Source organism: Anomaloglossus baeobatrachus, chromosome 3 (genome assembly GCF_048569485.1).
Source record: "Anomaloglossus baeobatrachus isolate aAnoBae1 chromosome 3, aAnoBae1.hap1, whole genome shotgun sequence".
Taxonomy (NCBI): Eukaryota; Metazoa; Chordata; class Amphibia; order Anura; family Aromobatidae; genus Anomaloglossus; species Anomaloglossus baeobatrachus.
Window position 1 is genome coordinate 549,793,811 of NC_134355.1, and position 16,660 is coordinate 549,810,470.

The 16,660-nt window shown below is 47.7% G+C and overlaps 1 protein-coding gene across 1 annotated transcript in view; it reads left to right on the plus strand.

The window, feature by feature from the left end:
- SERPINE2 (serpin family E member 2) overlaps nt 1–16,221 on the plus strand; it is a 159,155-nt gene extending 142,934 nt beyond the window's left edge. The window contains exons 6-9 of the mRNA XM_075338629.1: nt 162–262; nt 10,922–11,008; nt 13,105–13,188; nt 15,672–16,221. Of these exons, the coding sequence (XP_075194744.1) occupies nt 162–262; nt 10,922–11,008; nt 13,105–13,188; nt 15,672–15,709 (310 nt within the window). The 3' untranslated portion in view covers nt 15,710–16,221. The remainder of the gene's footprint in view (nt 1–161; nt 263–10,921; nt 11,009–13,104; nt 13,189–15,671) is intronic.
- Nucleotides 16,222–16,660: the final 439 nt, after the last annotated feature.

The following is a 16,660-nucleotide window of genomic DNA, read 5'->3' on the forward strand; positions in this document are numbered from 1 at the left end:
TTTGGTCAATGGCGTCTCAGAATTAAGTTTTGAAAAACTGCCACTGAACAATTGATATTGTGGTCTTCCATTTGGCTATTGTAGATGTGTTCAATATTACGCTCAGCATTAAAATTCTGCATATGATACAATGTTCCTTTTTAAATCCATGTTCTTTCTAGATTCACAGTGGAAGCTGATGCTGATCTAAAGGAACCTCTTAGAAACCTTGGCATCACTGACATGTTCGACTCCTATAAGGCAAATTTTACCCGGATTACTAGTAAGTTGGAAGAACTTTAAACTATAACTACAGTATTGAGGGTCCCAATATTTTGACTCCATGCCTTGGTTTTAAAATTTTACAGTAAATTTTGTTCGAATAGACATACTGTAAAGTGTTAGAACTCTTGTTAACAGTAGAGAACATTTTCTGAAATAGTGTTTTATTTCAGTTATTTGCATTAATACACTTTAATGTATAGTTATAAAAGTGTATTAAAACTGTTCATCACAGAACACTAACAAAATTATACAACTTGAAGTAAAGATATAAAATGTCTTATTGAGAGAAAACTGCTTAGGGTTTGAGATTAAAACAACTAAACATTTCAGATCTATACTGTCATGGCTGAAAGTGTTAGCACCCTTGAAATTGTTCCAGAAAATGAATAATATCTCCCAGAAAATTATTGCATTTACACAAGTTTTGTTATACACATTTTTTTTATTTCATTTGTGTGCATTATAACAACACAGAAAAAAGGCAAATTGGATATGATTTCACACACAACTCGAAAACTGGAGCAGACATAATTATGTGAAGGATGCTTTCTCCCAACATCACTTGTAAGATCTCTCCACAGGTGTTCAATGGGATTTAGAGCTGGACCCATTACTGACCACTTCAGAACTCTCCATCGCTTTGATTCCATCCATTTTTGGGTGCTTCTTGAAGTATGTTTGGGATGATTATCCTGCTGGAAAATCCATGACCTAGGACACAAATCCAGCTTTCTGACCCCTTGCACTACATTCTTTTCATTCTTCAGATTTCATGATGCCTTGCACACAGTCAAGGCACTCAGTGCCAGAGAAAGCAAAACAGGCCAAAAACATCTTTGAACCTCCACCATATTTAACTGTAGGTACTGTGTTCTTTTCTTTGTAGGAGTCATTGTGGTGCCCCTGAATACATCAGGGTGTCACAGGGTACTGCATCCTTACCCAGGGTGTAGGGCTCACCCCCCATGGTTCCAGGTACCCAAAAAACCGATGTCACTCCCATCTACACCACAAAACCCAATCACATCACATCAGTGACTGCAGACACACCAGGTGGGTTGGACTAACTGGAAATGGGCCAGCCACTTAGGGGGAACTGAGCAGACTGTGAAAATGAGACAGGAGAGAAGGAAGTGGGTTCCAAAGAGAGAGGAGCTGGGAAAGTGAGCTCCTGGGAAGTTGGGGACACTGGGTCGCAAGCGGTGAATAGGGTCCAGAGGAGTCGGGGACCGGTAGCAGGGACATTGGACAAGGGTGTGACTGACAGTCTTGGAGGACTGTCGGCACCAGAAGGACCCAACAGAACTGACCAGTACCGAGCATGACAGGATACAGGACCCTAGGTCAGGAGCCGATTCAACGTCCTGGCAATTCACCTGGAAGGGAGAGTATCTTCAATTACTTCCCTACGAGCTCAGAGGTTGAGGGCATCAGCACAACGAGGGGGACAGGGATGTTTCCAGACACAGTAACCCACTAAAGTCCCATGTGCCAGCCCTCAAGGGCACAGCTACACTACAAATAGTGAGCAGGGCCCCCAACAGCTTCAAGCCACGGGGACCACTAACGGACCACAAATTATGCACGGAGGCAGGCTCCGGATCACTAAGTGACATTGGTGGGACTGGGTACTTGGATGGACTCCCGGCAGCTGTACACAGAGACATTTTGGTTTACCTGCAGTGTGTGTGTCTCCTTTCTAAACCTCATCCAGCACCATGACTACCCACAGTGAGTACCCTGGTCCCCCTACACCCTATCCACCAACACCCTGAGTCCAGGGCCTTCCCTACCTGTGGAGGGACTGACACCTTGCTGCTTCCCACCATCTTCCCCAGTACTCCTTCCAGCAGCGGCGGTACTCCCATTACCGCAACCCGCAGGTGGCGTCACAAACTAATCCCCTGTATACCCCCCTTTTATGGATCAAAGTGTCCGCCAAGCTGGGTCCAGACCCCTCGAGCCATGACTATCCCGGATCCGAGCAGCCCGACTAACACCGGGGCGGTACATCATTCCTTTTTTGGTAAACCGACTGATGTGATGTACCAAAAAGCTCGAGCTTTGTTTCATCTGTCCACAAGACACTTTTCCAGTTGGTTTTCTTCTTATTCAAGTACATTTTGGAAAATTGTAGTATAGGTTTTTTTGTCTATCAGTAGTGGGATCCTCCTGGGTCTCCTGCCATAGTGTTTCATCTCATTCAAATGTCAACAGATAGTTCATCCTGACACTGATGTACCCTGAGCCTGCAGGACAGCTTGAAATTTTTTTGGAACTTGATTAGTGCGGCTTAACCACCATCTGGGCTATCCTTTTGTTACAACTTTTCAGCAAATTTTCTCTGCCATCCACATACAGGAAAATTACAACCCATGGCACTGCAGCTAGACTTTTTTTGTTTCTCACCGTGCACAAAGGACCATCAAGATCTCTGCAGATGGACTTGTAACCTTAAAATTGTTGATATTTTTCAAGAGCTTTTGGTGTCAACTCCCCACAATTCTCCTCGCCTCTTTCTGTTCGCCATGCTTCATGTGACACACACACACACACACACACACACACACACACACACACACACACACACACACACACACACACACACACACACACACTCTGCAAAGATTGATTCAAATTCTGCCCTTTATCTGGTTTCAGGTGTGATTTTCCTATTGCCCACACCTGTTTTTTGCCACAGGTGAAATGTTTACCTACAATTTTGGAAAGGTTCAAACAACCTTGTCTGGACCATTTTTTGGGGTTTGTGTGAAATCACATCCAATACACAAATAAGAAATAAACGTGTACTTATGTCGCGGGCGGGGAGGACGCCGCCGCTGCTGCGCGCTCGCTAACGCTCGGGTCCGGCTCTGCTGCTCTGTGGCTCGAGCGGTGGGCCGGATCCGGGGACTCGAGTGGTGCTCCTCGCCCGTGAGTGAAAGGGGTGGTTGGTTTGGGGGATTTACGGGTCGTGGTGAAGATGGGCACCACCACTGCTGGTGACGGGGATTCCGGGAGTGATGGTAGGGAGCAGCTGGGATGTTGTTTTCCCCCTCCGTGGGTAGGGGTCGGTGGTCCCTGGACCCGGTGATGTGACGGGGAGGCTGGGTTGGTGAGGTGCAGGGTTGCAGGGACAGCGCGGTGCGGTGCGGTGCCGGATGGCACGGGTGTACTCACTCAGTAAGAGATGCACAAAGTCCTCGGTAAACCAAATGGCTGGATGGACGGGTCCCGCAGCCGGCTGCAGTGTCTCTCTCCCCGGACAGGTGATGGCGGCTGTCTTTCCCTACACCTTGATGTTTTTGTTTGACTACTATGGATCCCCAACGGTAGTCCGCTCCCCGGTGTATGGATACCGGTGGAGCCCGTTTGCCCGCAGGCACTGGCCCTTGGGTCTCTAGCCTTAGGCGGTAGCTGTATACCATCACGGTGTGGGCTTTTGCCTTCTATCGGGTCTTTGGTTGTTAGGAAACCCCTGGGGTTCTGGTCACATTCGGATTTGACTATTGTCGGCGGTCCGATGGCCCTGCGTGTGTGTGCTGGCTTCACTTCGCTCCCCGGTCGGTACCGGCGGGCCAACGCCCGACCCCGGTCCTACAGTTCTGCGTTGCTTCACCACTCCTGCAGACTGCCACCACCGTCTGCCAACCTTGCTGTCAGTGCCTGGGCCAAAAACCCAGACACCCAAGTGCTCACTCCTCTCACTTCAACCTCCTCCACTCCTCTCCAACTTGTAACTGACACTTTTCCCGCCTCCAGGCCTGTGAACTCCTCGGTGGGTGGGGCCAACCGCTTGGCTCCGCACCACCTGGTGTGGACATCAGACTCTGGAGGGAGGTAACAAGGATTTTTGTTTTGGTCACGACTAATCTGGTAGACCTTCTCATCTTCCCATTCAGTGGGTTGTATGACATACGGGGTCTTTTCCCACTGGTCATCAAGCTTATGGGTTCTTCTTTTTCATTTCAGCACTACATCTCCAGGTTTAAAGGGGCCAGCTGGAGCCCGCCTGTTGAAGTACTGTTCCTGCTGTTCCCGGCTCTGACACAGGTTCCTTTCTACGTACTCCTGGACCTGTCAATACTGCGCTCTCCGCCAAGTGTCCCATCCAGCAGTCGAAGGGAGGGCTTCTGGAGCTTCCAAGCCCATTTCTAGGTCCACCGGCAACCGGCCTGGCCGAGCTCTCATCAAATATGCTGGTGTACATTTGGTAGAGCTAGAAGGGATGTTATTGTACATATCGACCAGGTCAGGCAGCTTTTCTGGCCACAGGTTCCGCTCTTCCAGCGGTAACGTCTTGAGGAGACCCAGGACCAGATGGTTCATCTTTTCACACATGCCATTAGTCTGGGCATGGTAAGGCGTGGTCCGAATCTTCTTGCAGCCGTACAACTGGCAGAATTCTTGAAACATCTCCGCTTCAAAAGCCGGGCCCCGGTCGGTAAGCACCCTCTCTAGGTATCTGTGTGGTTGGCAGAAATAGGCCTGGAATGCTCCAGCAGCGGTACGGCCGGTCAGGTCCTTGACTGGGACAACCACCATGAATCTCGAATAGTGGTCTACAATGCTCAGGGCGTAGGTGTACCCACTTCGGCTAGGGGTGAGTTTAACGTGGTCGAGGGCGACCAACTCCAGCGGCTGATGAGTGATGATTGGGCGTAGAGGGGCATTCTGGCTGGCCTCATCCCTTCTTCTCAATGCACAGGGACCACACTCTCGGCACCAGGCCTCCACAGACTCCCGCATCCCACTCCAGTAGAACCGCTCTCTCAACAGCATCTCCAGCTTTTTCCACCCAAAAAGCCCGGCACCGTCATGGTAAGCCCGTAGGACTGTGGGCACACTAGCCTGTGGAACCACCAGCTGACGAACCTTCTCATGGGTCTTCGGGTTGATCAGTTCCCGATACAGTTTCCCCTGGACCAGATGCAGCCGGGCTCGTTCTTTCCACAGCGGTTGGGCCTCAGGCGGAGCAGCAGGGTCCAGTCTAGTGGAACCTTGTTCAATCATGCTCTTGACCACTTGGACGGCAGGCGCTTGGTCTTGGGCTTCTTGCCATCCCTGACTGGGCAGCGGGTCCAGGTTCGCCTGCTGCTGCTTGACATGCAACTGCTTGACTGGTGGCCGGTGAAATGCAGGCAGCTCGATTTCTTTGAGATCATCGCCCTCCGGCCCCTCATCCGGTAGGTGGGGCATCCGGGATAGTGCATCCGCGTTGGTGTTCTTGCGGCCGGCTCGGTACTTGATCGTGAAGTCATAATTAGACAGCCTGGCCACCCACCGCTGCTCGAACGCGCCCAGCTTGGCCATGTCCAGATGGGTTAACGGATTATTGTCCATATAGGCGGTGAACTTAGCGGCTGCGAGGTAATGGCGGAATCGCTCAGTAATGGCCCACACCAGTGCTAGAAACTCAAGCTTGAAGGAGCTGTAATTTTCAGGGTTCCTCTCCGTGGGCTGGAGTTTTCTGCTGGCGTAGGCGATCACTTTTTCCCTTCCGTTCTGGACCTGGGACAGGACGGCTCCCAAGCCTACATTACTGGCATCGGTGTAGAGGATGAATGGGAGATTATAGTCGGGATACGCCAGGATTTCTTCTCCTGTTAAGGCCGTCTTCAGCTGGTGGAAGGATTCTTCGTGCTTTGCTTTCCATGCCAACGGGGTTCCAGAGAGCCTGCCACCCTTGGTCTGTCCCACGAGGAGGTCTTGCATGGGGGCGGCCATCTTCGTATACCCCTTAATGAAGCAACGATAGTAGCCCACCAGGCCCAGGAACTGTCTCGCCTCTCTCACTGTGGTTGGCCTCGGCCAGTCCTGAATGGCAGTGATCTTCTCGGGATCTGTGGCGACGCCTTCCGCGCCCACCACGTGTCCGAGGTACTGCACCCTGGGTTTCAGTAGGGGGCACTTAGAGGGCTTCAATTTCATCCCATAATTGGCTAGGGACGCGAACACTTCAGCCAGATGTTCCAGATGGGCCTCGTATGTCTGGGAGTACACGATCACATCGTCCAGGTACAGTAGGACCGTTTCCATTAGCCGTTGGAAGGTTCCAGGGGCATTGCACAGCCCAAACTCCATGCTGTTAAACTCGCAGAGTCCCATGGGAGAGGCGAATGCTGTCTTCTCACTGTCCTCTGGCGCGACCGCCACCTGCCAGTATCCGCTAGTGAGGTCGTGAGCTAGTGACTCTTCGATGCGGGGGAGAGGATAGGCATCTTTATACGTGATCTGGTTGATCTTCCGGTAATCCACACACATTCTCATGGTACCGTCCTTCTTCTTTACCAGCACCAGTGGGGCTGCCCAGGGGCTAAAACTATCCCGAATGACCCCCGCCTCCTTCATGTTCCTCAACATGTCTTTAGCGCATTCATTAGTATGCTGGTGGAATGGGCCTATACCTCTCTTTGATGGGAGGGTGTAGGCCTGTAGGGATATGGTGTTGAATCCCCTTAATCCTCCCGAAATCTAATGGGTGCTTGCTGAAAACCTGCTCATACTCTTGCACTACCCGGTATACCCCCTCTTTGTGGTGCGTGGGTGTGGTTTCAGTACCTATGTGTAGCTCCTGGCATCGCCCCTCTAACTGTGCGGAAGGTGTATGGTTACTGGCAGGGGATGCCGAGGTTGGAGGGACAGCTTCGTGAATGGTGTGAGGGTCCAAGGTGAGCAACTTGGCGAGGGTAGCATAACGGGGGGAGCCTGACTTCCTCCTCTCCACAATTCAGCACGCTTACAGGCACTCTCCCCCTTTTAACGTCAACCACCCCTCTGGCCGACATCACCGTGGGCCAGTGTTCCAAAGGCGTGGGTTCCACCATTGCCGGGTAGTCGCGCCCCTGGGGGCCCACTGCTGCCCTGCACCAGATCATAATTTCACTTCGGGGTAGCACTACCAAGGGGGCCGTATCCATCACCCTCACTCCACCAATCTCTCCGCCAGTCGAGCTCACTTGCTGCCGATACAGAAGGGCCCGGATCTCCCGCTGCACAGCCCTCTGCCGGCCTCCTCCTGCTGTGGCGGCCAACTGCTGCAACAGATTCAGCACCTCACTCATACAATGCTCTATCACGTTGGTCCCCAAGATTACATTCGGGGTGTGATCACTGGGTTCATTCATTACCACAATCATCCCTTGATTCTTTAACTCTGCACATCCCACAGTTGGGGTCACTTGCTTGTTGCCCACCTGGGTTAGCGGGAGTCCATTGGCTGCGATCAGGGTCAAGCTATCATCAGAGGGGGCAAGTTCGTCAGTGCCCCAATACTGCTGGTACAGTGTATATGGTATAGTGGTTACCTGTGATCATGTGTCCAAGAGGGCCATGAGCGGGACGCCGTCCACTGCCAGGGGGATGATGGGGCGAGCTCCGACTTACCGGTCTCTCCAATCAGGGTGGCCGTTGGTGTCTACTCCTGAGGATTGGCCCTTGGCCCCAGTGGTTGCTCGTTTAACGGGCACCACCTAGAGTAGTGGCCAGGCTTGTTGCACCTGTAATAGATAGGAAGCCCATACCGTGAGTAATTGGTCCTTCTCCGCTGCATCCAGGGGACGTCCTCCGGGCTGTCGGCGAGCTGGATCCCTCCTGGGGGCTTGGCTCTCAACGGAAGCTGGAGTGCGGCGAGGATCTTGGCTAGGTCTCCATCCATGCGGCAGACCTGGGCTGCTAGTTCCTCCATCATCCCGATAGGTGCTGCAGGAGCCGGTAGAGCCGGGGGTGGGGGCGCCACCATGATAGGAGCGCTCTCAGTCGGCCACTGGGCCACCTCAGGAGCGTCTGGCGCTGGGGCCTGCAGGGCCTTGATGGCCCGCTCTTTCAGTACTGCAAAGTCCAGATTGGGGTGTTCCAAGGCCCACAGCCGCAGCTGCTTGCGGTCTTCCACAGACCCCAGCCCCTGCAGGAATTGCTCCACTAGCATCTTATTACTGTCCACATCATTGATAGTGTCCACCCGCTTCAGCGTACGGAGGGCTATTTGCAGGCGCAGAGCATAGTCTCTTACATTGTCCGCAGGCCGTTGCCGGCACTGATAAAACTGCATCTGCAGCTCCGCTTCGGTGCGGGTCTCAAAAGCGATTTGTGGTTTTTCGAAAATGGTAGTCACCGAGGCCCGGTCCGCGTCGGTCCAGGTCTCCGCCTCCTGCTCAGTCGCACCGGTTAGCTGCCCTAGCACTACCGCTGCCCGCTGTCTATCAGCCAAGGGAAATAAATCGAGGACCGGGCTAATCTTTTTCCGGAACACCTGGAGAGCACCAGGCTTCCCATCGTACTGCGGCAGCCAGGTAGCACCGGGCACATAGGGCAGGGAGAACTGCATCACCTGGGCGACCGCTGGGCCCGCGGCCCCCCCCCGCTCCTTCGACCGGAGCAGGGGCTATCCCGTTTCCAATACGGGTGCGGCGGGAGCTGCAACCGCCACTACTCTGACAGCTCCGTCGGGCGCAGACATCTTTTTCCCGTCCCCCCTTGGTTCTCTCCAGCACTTCTGTTTGTTGGGGGCGGGGCTTTGCTTTCGCGCCTTCCCTGCTCTGAGAAGATGCTCGAGCGGGAGATTTTCACGCCAAGATGGCGCGTCATAATTTTCGGCCGGACACCGCCGGTGGAGATCACAAGGCGCACTTCTACTGGTAAGTAGATGGGTTCAATCCTGTTCGTGACGCCAACTTGTCGCGGGCGGTGAGGACGCCGCCGCTGCTGCGCGCTCGCTAACGCTCGGGTTTGGCGCTGCTGCTGCTCGGTGGCTCGAGCGGTGGGCCGGATCCGGGGACTCGAGCGGCGCTCCTCGCCCGTGATTGAAAGGGGTGGTTGGTTTGGGGGATTTAGTCAGTGACTCCACCCACGGGTCGTGGTGAAGATGGGCACCACCGCTGGTGACTGGGATCTTGGGAGAGATGGTAGGGAACAGCTGGGATGTTGTTTTCCCCCTCCGTGGGTAGTGGTCGGTGGTCCCGAGGCCCGGTAATGTGACGGGCAGGCTGGGTTGGTGAGGTGCAGGGTTGCAGGGACAGCGCTGCACGGTGCTGGATGGCACGGGTGTACTCACTCAGTAAGAGATGCACAAAGTCCTCGGTAAACCAAATGGCTGGATGGACGGGTCCCACAGCCGGCTGCAGTGTCTCTCTCCCCGGACAGGTGCTGGCGGCTGTCTTTCCCTGCACCTTGATGTTCTTGTTTGACTACTATGGATCCCCAACGGTAGTCTGCTCCCCGGTGTATGGATACCAGAGGAGCCCGTTTGCCCGCAGGCACTGGCCCTTGGGTCTCTAGCCTTAGGCGGTAGCTGTATACCCTCACGGTGTGGGCGGTTGCCTTCTATCGGGTCTTTGGTTGTTAGGAAACCCCTGGGGTTCTGGTCACATTCGGATTTGACTATTGTCAGCGGCTCCAAGCCTGGTCGGGGTCCGATGGCCCTGCGTGTGTGTGCTGGCTTCACTTCGCTCCCCGGTCGGTACCGGCGTGCCAACGCCCGACCCCGGTCCTACAGTTCCGCGTTGCTTCACCACTCCTGCAGACGGCCACCACCGTCTGCCAACCTTGCTGTCAGTGCCTGGGCCATAAACCCCGACACCCAAGTGCTCACTCCTCTCACTTCAACCTCCTCCACTGCTCTCCAACTTCTAACTGACACTTTTCCCGCCTCCAGGCCTGTGAACTCCTCGGTGGGTGTGGCCAACTGCTTGGCTCCGCCCCACCTGGTGTGGACATCAGACTCTGGAGGGAGGCAACAAGGGTTTTTGTTTGGCTGGTGTCACTGTCTAATGGGGGTGGGGGTGTTTGTGTGTTATCTGTGACGACCTGGCTAGTCCAGGGCGCCACACATACAATAATTTTCTGCAATGAAATATTTCAAGCTGCTAACACTTTCTACCATGACTGTAAATGCAGTTCTTTAAAAGTTAATGGCTGTCATTGAAAACCCCTTACAAAGTACAGAAACTTATTTTGAAGGCAATGCTCCATGTGATAAGCATTTCTCAAAGGTGATTGTGGTTGGTAATGCAAGATGGGATTAAGACTGGTCTCGAGTATCTTGTTCAGCCATCCAGTACTCTGTAGCAGGTACTGTTTTGGGATTTCTTGATTCTTGCCAGTACAGAGCGAATGAACTCCAGTTTGGCAGGTATGAGCTACTTTGCGTAAATACGGTATTGTGAATTATATTTCTTGTACACTGATGCCATCTGATGTTCAAGACTGGAATTACTCAGCAGGAAGAACAAGCACGTGTGGTAGAAATACAGGTGATAGATCTCTCACATGAATATGCTGTACACTTCAGATTTACCAGGACTCTGCTTCCTAAATTTGGTGACAGCCATGGTTTGATGTTGCAGTGGGTCATCACGTGAGCTGTAATTCTGATAGTTATGTGTTTGTTTCAGTGGCAGATCTTTTGTTGCCATCTTCTGGACATAAAAATTGGTTTAGCCACTGATCTTATGCAAACAATTTCAAACCTGCAAAATGACAGTTTATTTTTTGCATTTCGATGTTGCATAAACTTAGATTTTAGCTTAACAAAGGAATCAGGGAAAAAAATTATATTTGAGACCATTTATAATGTCTTATAAGTGATCTCGTATGTAGGATTGGTTTTTTTTTTTTACAATGGCTGTTTCTTTAATTCACTGTCTTTTTACATTAATAGGATCAGAGCAAGTTCATGTTTCCCATATGCTGCAGAAAGCGAAAATTGAAGTGAAGGAGGATGGTACCAAGGCCTCAGCAGCCACTGGTAAGAACTAAAATGATGAAAAGCCAAAACTACCCTATTTCTTTTTCTTCCAGCCTCATGAGCTTAAGTATTTGATTAGTCTTGCCTTGGCTCTGGATGCTGGCCCAACTCTCTAAACCTTTCACAACATCCACCATATTTGTAAGCGAGTGTACTGAGTGGGAACACTGCGTGAGTCCGCCCGATACATGGCAGATAACGACTTTTTTTAATAATCAAACTCTGATAGTAGTATTTAACATGTGCCAGCTTTTTTAAGAGCGCAGCCACATGCCAGTGAGGTTATCGTGAGTCGCCGATGGGTTGGTATGACAGCAGGGGGTCTGCTGAAGACCTCCATGCTTGTCATAGCAGCACTCCTTTGAAACCTGCCTGTGGCCGGTCTTCAAAGGAGACTGATTTTCACTATATGCGATCAAGTAATCACAGCTTCATGTGTCCTAAGGGGACTAATAAGAATAGTGGGAAAAAAAAACAACAAAAAACTCAAACGTGTAGAATTGTCTTGTTTGGAAGAGTTCAGTCTATAAAAATATAAAAATAATTAACCCAAAACAATGTACACAAAAAAAAATTCAAGAACGTCAAAATTACTTGTTTGGGGGGGTCACTACAATACCACAAAGAATGCTGTAACAAGCGATCAACATGTCATATCTATCCCATATCATGTCATATCTATGCCATCAAGAAGAACATAGTCTCACCCCACAAAAAATAAGCCATTACACCTCTCCATCAACAGAAAAAAGAAAACATTCCAGCTCTTGGAAAATAACGAGAAACCCCTCCATTTTTTTTGTTGTTTTTCCACTAAAATAAAAAGACTTGACATGTTGAGTATTGCCGTTATCATACTGATGAGAATATTATTGCAAGATAACTTCTACCACAACATTTACACCCAACAAACAATTCCCCAACAACCATGTCAGAATTTTTTATTTATTTTATTTTTTTTTCTTTACAATTTCTCCCCATTTGGAGTCCCCACCCAGTTTTCCAAGGCACTGTGGTAAAATAAAAGGTTACATTCAGAAGTCTAATTTGTTCCGCAAACAAGCCCTCATTTCTATGGACAGAAAAGTCAGAAAAAAAAAAGTTATGGCTCTGAGAAGAAGGGGAGAAAAAACGAAAAAATTTGCCCCGTCTTGGAGAAAAAATAACAAACCACAGAATAACTGTTCAAACCAAGCACAGCACCTAATCGGCTAAATAGCCCTAATAAAAATCATAACTTTAGCTTTCAAATTCTCTGCTGCATTTGCAGGAAATTCTTTATTCAAATATGTGCGTGAGAAGCAAATGTAAGTATGCTAATGAGCAGTAGTGTAACTAGAGTCCAAAGGGCCCGATGCAAAATTTGGACCTGGGACCCCACCTATTGGTCATATGTACAGGCCCTTGAAGTGTTCTAGATCCTATAAAAGCATATATTTGCTCCCCATGTACTAATGTCCTTCATGCTGGCACCCTTAATATAAGAAATATCCCCCACCCTTGGCCGCATCCTGTAAGAAATATGCATCATTCTGCCGCTCTTTCCAAAACACAAAAAAAAACCCCAAACGATTCTTCTTACCTTCCCACAACATTAGTTGTCCTCCATAGTCTGCACAGAGGCAGGTAGCTGACTTTGGCATCCCAGCCACTGGCAGAGCATGATGTTACTGCCATGTGCAGCCTATGACGGGTCAATTGCTGGCTTCTAAATAGTCGACGGCAAGTGTTGGAGTGCAGGGACCCCGTGGGTTTCTGTGCCGCAATTCATTTCAGCTGGAATAGTCACTGATGTCAATGGGCCTCCTTTCTGTATGAGCCCAGTTGCACCCTCTGCGACTGATCGTTACACCCTTGCTTATGAAGTTAACCCTGCACTGCACTGAGCTCCACAATAGCTTATTTGAAGAAAAAAAAATCTTTTAAAAGCAGCAATGGATTCGGACACTAAAGTTAAGATTTTTATTGCATCTAGGTCTCATAGTAGGTGCTGTGCTTGGTTTGAACAGTCATTTGTGCTTTTCGATTTCCCTTTGATAAGAATATGGCCAGATTGCAGAAGAATAGATAAATGATAGTTGTTTTTTCATTTTCAGCTGCAATTCTAATAGCAAGATCCTCTCCTCCCTGGTTTATAGTGGACAGGCCATTCTTGTTTTTTATCAGGCATAACCCAACAGGTGAGTGCTGCCTTATTTTTGCATATTTGTCATTGTGTAATGTTTTATTTACATATTGTTACCCGATGTTTTTTAAGGAGGAGAATTGAGATATCTTCTGTTGGTGGTACTAAACTTATCTCCAGGAAGAACAAAAGGTGTTTGAGCCTAAACGACCCACTCTTTTTTTTATCTTGCTCAACACCATATGTCAGGAGACCTCCATACATATTAAATAGGCAGCTGGGCACAGCGAAATTGGTGGGTCCAGTCAACTTCAATCCAATATGTAAGATATCCTCTGTCTTGTGGTGTAGGAAGGTGTCCTACATTGTAACCTGGATTTAATTTGAATTTTACAAATCCTCCTTTGGCATACCTTATATGTATAGTGGGGTCCTGACTTTCCCTTGACTCTATATGTTGGGGAGAAGTAAAGAGTCATGAATTAGTGGCTGGTCAGACTTCTGGAAACGGCCTAAAACTCATTTTCTTCACTGCCTGGAGTATGTTTTTTATTATTTATATACATTTTGAAATATGGTTTGAGAGATGAGGGCCTTCTATTTAATGCAAATGTTTATGATCTTTGCCAAAGGGGCGTGGCTCACAGCATTAATTGGAGGCTCGCCTCTAGGATGCTCTGCATTATTTATAAAAAAATATGTAGAAAATATACCTCGTAATGTAAACCCTCTGTAGGTTAAAGAACTAAACTAGAAAAACGTTTTTATTTTTCTCCTTTTTTTTAGTTCATGAAGAAACTATACAATAAAACTTAACCTTTAATGGGTGCTCTTTAAGAAGTGATAAAGGATCACTTATTAAAAACGTGAAAAAATAATACATATGATCCTTGGTCACTAAGCTCATACGGACCAAAGCCACATGTGAGGTGCACAAAAATTCCCATGTACATACAAATACCACCATAAATTCTGGCTGGATAAGATCCAAAACCTCACAACCGGAGGAACCACCCCCTGGAGGAGAGTTCGGAATAAATCAAATAGAAAGGTGTAAGAACCAAAACCAATTTTAACAGCCTAAGAAGCCATTCTTGTACATAAATGGATCTCGCCAAGAAAAACGAATGGTCTCACCAAAATTTTAGATGGGCTCACAGATAATCCAAGCTGAGGCTCCACTGATGGTTCTAAGAAAAGCTTCAGAAGAACCATACATAGCCCCTCCTTGGTTAGTTAGTTGCAGATTAATGCATACTCCTGACACGTTTTCACTAAGGTCATTCTTCAGGGGAGTCATCAAAGGGTTAAATGCTTCTGCATTCAGTCAGTGCAAAAAACGCTACTGACTGCATTTTTTGCACTGACTGAATGCAGAAGCCTTTAACTCTTTGACTCTCCTGAAGTGACTTTAATGAAATGCGTCGGGAATATGCATTAATCTGCAGCTAACTAACCAAGGAGGGGCTATGTATGGTACTTCTGAATCTTGTCCTAGAACCATCAGTGGAGCCTCAGCTTGGATTATCTGTGAGCCCGTCTAAAATTTTTCCCTCACCCTATGACGGCACCCTTATATTCGTGGTGCCGTCATGGGTTCGGCAAAAACACATTACCTGTAAGTAATTATGTATTTTGGTGAGACCATTCCTTTTTCTTGGCGAGTTCCATTTATGTACAAGAATGGCTTCTTAGGCTGTTAAAATTGGTTTTCGTTCTTACACCTTTCTATTTGATGTATTCCAAACCCTCCTTCTGGGGGCGGTTCCCCCAGTTGTGAGGTTTTCGATCTTATCCAGCCAGAATTTATGGTGGTATTTGTATGTAAATGGGAATTTTTGTGCACCTCACATGTGGCTTTGGTCCTTATGAGCTTAGTGACCAAGGATCATATGTGTTATTTTTTATTTTTTCACGTTTTTAATCAGTGATCCATTATCACTTCTTAAACACCACCCATTAAAGGTTAAGTTTTATTGTAAAGTTTCTTCATGAACTAAAAAAATAAGAGGAAGAAAAACGTTTTTTGCTAGTTTTGTGCTCTGCATTATTACACTGAGCAAGACCATAAAATTAGCACTAAAGTTACAGCTCTATCCGACCATATACCGTAATTGAATTTAACAAAAAAAATTGTACTCCAAAAGTAGTGGCAAGAATAAAATAAGGGCAATAACTGACCCCGTTTGATTTGGTGACAAGTACTGTTTCAAGTATCGAGCTGCAGCCAAAACAAATACAATGTGTTACATGCAATCTTGTGGACTGCAGCTAAAACTTAGTTTTTGGGAGGTGTATGAAACAAGGATTCTTGATAAGAGTATGAATTGTTTGGAATCCTCCTTTTAAATGGGTTTGGAATTGTTTTTACTGTTAAAGTTTTGGTGGTGGTGGTGGGAAACTGGGTGGGAGGTTTTGAGAAAATGAAAATCCACCAGTGTCTTAAATGAGTCTTAATGCTCATTCCAAGTGGGAGGTAAAGGAAGTGTATCCGTATGTACAGACGACTGTATAATAAATGTTCTGTTTCTATTCTAGGTGCCGTTCTCTTTACAGGACAAATAAACAAACCTTGAGCGAACAATTCCTGCTACAAATCTGAATCCAGTGTTGTTTTGTATATTACTCTAGGTTTATTTTGTGAATGATCATTTTACATGGAAAGTCTTCACTGTGCTTTTACCAATATTTTTATTGACCTTTGTATTTTTGATACAGTAACGCATTGTGTTTTTTTTCTCCCCCAACTACTGAATTTTTATTATTTCAGATGTGTTTTTTTTTTTTGTATATTTACTTTTATGCTTTTAGTTTCTTAGCGGTCATTTGTGTTGTGGAACTGGTGTATATTTATGGTACAGTATTTGTGGCTAGGATGCTGTTTATGGACTATTCCAGCCTTCATTAACGGTACTTTGGCATGTATTTTACTTATGAAGATTCATTTTTATTTGTTTTAAGACATATATGTATTATGTGATAACTGGAGATTAGATTTCTTTTATATGCATTTTCTTGTACTAGATGACGCATGTGTTCTTTCAAATAAAATGTTCCAGACTGCATCTCATGTTTTGAGCTGCTTAAAAGTATATTGAAATTGTCTTTTCATTTATAGACTAGCTGTAGTACCCGGCGTTGCCCGGGATAGTAACTGTGTCTCTGTTTCTCTCACAGTCTCTGTCTCTCTCTATCTTTGTCTGTCTCTTTCCCTGTCTGTCTCTCTTTCTCTTTCCCTCTCTGTTGGGCTGTCTCTCTTTGTCTGTCTGTTTCTTTCTCTGGCTGTGTTGTGACATTACAATATTCCATTTAAGGGTGTAGCTGTGCATTCTTCTGAAGTTCTGGCTGCACTGTGGCTCCCAGCTCCATTGACTTTAATGGAGGCAGGTTTTTTGACGAATAACTAAGGCGCGGAGTTACAATTTCACCTCAAAACATAGTCTATGACAATCCCTGAGTCAAATAAAGTGTCTGTGCAAAATTTCGTGACTGTATATACGACTGTGCAAATTCCTTTAGTGGACATA